This window comes from Vespa mandarinia, chromosome 3 (assembly GCF_050613455.1).
Source record: "Vespa mandarinia isolate Hongniang chromosome 3, ASM5061345v1, whole genome shotgun sequence".
Classification (NCBI taxonomy): Eukaryota; Metazoa; Arthropoda; class Insecta; order Hymenoptera; family Vespidae; genus Vespa; species Vespa mandarinia.
Window position 1 is genome coordinate 2962501 of NC_140812.1, and position 5000 is coordinate 2967500.

At 42.7% G+C, this 5000-nt stretch overlaps 1 protein-coding gene across 6 annotated transcripts in view; it reads right to left on the minus strand.

The window, feature by feature from the left end:
• LOC118448736 (protein trachealess-like) overlaps window positions 1-5000 on the minus strand; it is an 85853-nt gene that overhangs the window by 67534 nt on the left and 13319 nt on the right. For all 6 annotated transcript variants that reach the window (XM_035882350.2, XM_035882348.2, XM_035882356.2 and 3 more), the window contains exon 2: window positions 3886-3918. In XM_035882350.2, the coding sequence (XP_035738243.1) occupies window positions 3886-3918 (33 nt within the window). The remainder of the gene's footprint in view (window positions 1-3885; window positions 3919-5000) is intronic.

The window sequence follows — 5000 nt, forward strand, 5'->3', positions numbered from 1 at the left end:
TCCTGAACAGAGAGGAAGAGAAGACGTCGAAGATCGAACGAGAAAAGAGATTCATTTGCAATGTCTTGGATTTCGAAGTAACGTTGAAAAGTCCTATTGGGTGATTATTAAAGAGAAAGACAGAGGAAAAGGGAGATAGAGGTAGAGATAGAGAGAAAGAGAGAGAAAGAGAGAGAGAAATACTTTTCCAACGAGAGAAAAAGTGAAGCGTAGCCCGGTTACACGAGATCTTATATTGCCTTAACAGGCAACTAGCCAGACCGGTAAGCATCTATGTACCTACTCTCGGCCTCGTCTAAAGTCAAACTCACGGAGTACTGCTTTTACAACGAGACTTCTTATGGTACGCTATTACTATGACAGCACGATGACACTCATTGCCACTCGAATGAGTTCTACTTCGACATTCGTGTTCTTCTAGATCGATCGATCGACTTTTCAAAATCATAGATATTAATTTGCAGGTAGATTCACGTAAGTAATCCTTGTTCTTTATGAAATCTTGAAACATATTTTATAGATATAAGAGTCTTCAGAAGCGAAAAGTTACAAAAGAGGACCATTTGAAAGAGGTCCGATAAGGTCCGTTAATGCCTCACCGAGATGGAATCTCCGTGTCGGAAGGAACTTCGCGGTCGATTCGTTACGGGTTTTCAACACCTCGATAGGTGAGCGAAGATCAGCATGGACAAAAGACCGTCCGCATATATATAAGTGTGTATTTCCACCGTTACATCATTACACATTGAGCCAAGAAGAAAAATTTCAAACGCGACTCGTCATGATTATACGTCTTTAATAAATTAGAACCTCGGACAGTGACTTAGAGTGTCTCTTTATCTCGTATTCTAATCGCGTTTCTAAACGGGAGCTCGACGTGTTCGATGTATCCTATGCTTCTTTCTTCATACATTTAAAAGATTACCTCGTTACGTTCGTTTGAACTAAAAAAAAAAAAAAAAAAATGAAAAGAAAAAAATAGAAAGAAAAAAATACAAAAAAAGAAAAAAGAAAGGAAAAAAAGAAAAAATATATAAAAACGGATCCAAAACCTAGATCGAAGATTCGAAGGCTATATCGAAGATTCGTTCGATCTCGATTTCAGAATTATCCGTCAACAGGCCTCGGCAGAGAAAATTTCCAGGAGTTCGTTCCGATCGCTACGGCTCTCATTCTCTTTCTATTTCTCTCTCTCTCTCTCTCTCTTTCTCTCTCTCTCTCTCTCTCTCTGTTTCACGAGGAGTGAACTGAAAGAACCGGAATGTAGATGGCAGAGGTAAAGGGAGGCGGTTTGGCACATTTTTTGGATCGGGGAATGCCGGTGCAAGCTATTAGAGGGAGAGCAACCTTCTTACGTGGAATCGTTAACCTCGACGGTAGCCAGAGAGCGGTAAAAGATGTTGCGGACGAGGTCTGAATTAATGAATGAACGGATGTTAAGCTATCGGAACTCAATGCTTTTCCAGGAGGATGAGAATGAGGAGGAAGAAGAGGTAGAGGAAGAGGAGGAAGGAGGATGATGTTAGATCGGCCAACGGATGCGAATAGAAGAAACACTGTGCAAGGGAACTCGCTGCGAAAATATCCATTAGGGATGGAGCCGGTGGATAGCGGCGAGGAGGAGTTGGCACAGGGGAAAGGAGAGTGCGGAGTGGGGGAAGGGGGAAAAGAGAATTGGCTCCTTTTATGGACGTTAAATTCATTCCATAGCCGGGAGATTCTCTACTGTAAGCAGAATGGTATAAATGCTTCGGTTGCTGTCACAGTAGTCGACAGGATTAGAGACTGATTGAGAAAGAGAGAGAAAGAGAGAGAAAGGGAAGATAGAAATAGGAGGAAAGAGAAAAACAAAAAGAAAAAGAAAGCTACCGGTGGTCATCCACGGGGGCTCCCATTCAACCGGTGGCTCGTCTCGCCCACTCATTCGTTCATTCATACGCGGTGCACGCGATTTGAATCGATAAGCAAAGCTTGCGTAGACAGCCGGAGGATCTCGAAAGAGTAAGAGAAAGAGAGAAGAAGAAAAAAGAAAGAAAGAAAAAAAGAGATAAAGAGAAAGAGAGAAAAAGAGGGAGAGAAAGAGGGTGAGAGAAAGGTAGAGAGAGAACGAAAGAGAGGGCGCGTGCTGCGCGTCCTTCTTTCTAGGGGGTGTCTTATTCGATCCGAACACGCACGCGATACGTAGCCTAGAGGTTGTGAAGATAAAGGCGCCGCAAGCTACGAAGAAGGAGATTTCGGAAGAGAGAGAGTCAGAAAATAAAGTAAAAGGAGAATAAGAACGACGCCCGGCAAGGATAATCGGTAAGAAGAGTCCAAAGAGAGAAAGAGATAGAAAGAGATAGAAAGAAAGAGAGAGAAAGAGAGAGAGAGAAAGAGATAGAGAGAGAGAGAGAGAGAGACAGAAAGAGAAAGAGAGAGAAGTGGTAGAAGGCGACCGGTCGTCGTCGGCTGCCGGACAAGCGGATGGAAAAGACAGACAGGACTGGAGACCGCTCATTACGAGCAGCGCATGCGCGAGGAATGCGCCGTCTCTCATCTCTCTCTCTCTTTCTCTCTTTCTCTCTCTCTTTCCTTCTTTCTCTTTCTGCTCGATACAATAAATATAGGATCGGGATCGGCGCGGCTGCCGGCGCGCCTCTTCGAGAGGGAGACCCAGCTGGAACGACTTCAAAGTAAGCCTGAACCGATGAACGAATCACGACCGACAACAATGCCCACCGTAGTAACGACATCCAGTTAAATCCGAGGGCCCGCAAAAAATACGCGAGCGACCTTCTTTAAGAGTCAACTCCCCACCATTCCTCCCCAACTCCCTCTCTCTCTCTCTCTCTCTCTTTTTATCTTTTTCATCCCTTCGTACTAACTTATATCGAAGTAATAACCATCCTCAATCGCTGTATAGTTCGGAAAAGGTGATAAGTATAAAACGATTATTAATTACTGAGATCCGTTCGATCGTAATTAGTCTCCCATCTTTCCAACGGTTGGACTCGTTCGTTTTTATTTTCCTCCTCGAAGACGATGGATCAAATTACAAACTCTTGTTCATTACTCTCTCTCTCTCTCTTTTTCTCTCTCTCTCTCTCTCTCTATTTATCTATCTATCTATCTATATATCTATGTATCTATCTATCTTTTTCTGTCCCAGTCATGAATTCATAAGAAAGCTGCGATCCTGATGAAATTCGAAAGATCGGTTTCTCTGACTTTCTTCCTTTGGTCACTTGTGTAAAGAGAGATAGATATAGATAGAGAAAGAGAGAGAGAGAGAGAGAGAGAGAAAGAGAGAGATACTTGATTTATATACGTAAAAAAGAAATTCAGTCGAGAGGAGACTTTGTTGGTTCGCTCATTGCTCGCCGCGAGCGCGTCGCTGTACTCACTTTGAACAATGGAATTGCGTCGCAACGTCAATCTCCCTGTATCAATCACCTCACGAGCGAGCTCTTTTATATCCCTACTAGCTGCCTTCCTCGACTCCATTCCTTTTCGAGTTCTTTCTTTCTCTCTCTCTTTCTCTCTCTCTCTCTCTTTTTCTCTCTCTCTCTCTCTCTCTCTTTCCTTCTTTTCTTCTCTCTTTTTTGCTCTCCTTCTATCGACGTGCGTGCCTCGGAATAAAACGAAATTCAGTCCGTAAGCTTTTTCTCTCGACTCGCCACGTTTCCGATACATACATACATATAACCTCCTTTCGTCACGAATATTCCAAAGCGATAATAAACTTGCGGATTATAATGTCTAAAGAAAAAGGGTGTTGCCCGTTCAATCTACTCCTTTTTTCTTTTTCCTTTTTTCTTTCTCTTCTTTCTCTTCTTTTTCTTTATTTTTCTTTTTTTTCTCTTGGTTTGAAAGCATAACGAAAGGCGACCGTACCAGTCCTCTTACCTGTCTGTCCAACACAGGGCATCGTCTCGGTACCTGTAAATCAAAAAATACAAATCTTTATTTCTATGAAGTAAAAGTAAAAGTCGATTCAAAAGAAACGTTGAGAAAATATATAGAAAATATGACGTATGTTGCACGAATGTTTCTTAACTTTTTCGCCCCCTCCTTACGTTCACAACCCCCCTCTCCTTCTCCTTCAGGTCCTGGCTCCGGCCACGTTACTACCATCTAAACCACCCCGTCAAAACGAAACTAAGCCGTGAGGCTAAAACGCGTGTCGCAGCTTACAGGAAAAAGCTTTTATATGAAAGTTCAGTTATGAATAAGATCGCCGCCGTAAATCGTAGGCGAAGGTAATCTCGCGGTTGAGTGGCGCTCTGTCCGTAACCTCCTTTTATTCTTGCACGATAGATGAAGAGACACGGCAAATCGTCTTGAGTCTCCAACGAACTAACTGCCATATCGTTAGAACTATATCGATACTTATTATTATTTCTTATTCTCTATACGAAAATAAGAAAGAGAGAAAGAGAGAGAGAGAGAGAGAGAGAGAGAGAAAGAGAAAGAGAGGAAAAGAGAGACCAAGAGATCTCTGGTGAGATGAATCAGAAAAGGTGTGAGAGAAGGCGTCGAACTGTCAACGAGACATGATTTAAAGCCAAATATTACGACAGAGAGCACATTCCAACGGATCCCTTTTTCGACTCAAGCTCCCTCATCTTTCGAATTTCGAAGGTACTCGTGGAGATATGTCGGCTAGACTTTATTACCAGAAGCAACCCCTGGAACATTGATTTAATGCGGGAGTAATTGGGCGACCGGACGTCTCTATGAGCGAGCTACCTTCTAACGTTAATGTCGTTTAGTCCTTCCACGACCTTCCTTTCGACTAAACCACCAATGCAACCTTCCAACCACCACCTCTTTCCACCCAATTCTTACACCCCAAAAACGAACGTAAGAAAGCCGAATGGCTGCTTTATTGCAGCCTTTATTGCTTTTCCATTTTTACCTTTTTGGGGATGATCACTCCTTCTCTATTTCTCTATTCCCCTTTCTCTCGAATTTTATCGCGCTTATTAAACTCGAACATGCCATGAGTTATTGAAATCTTT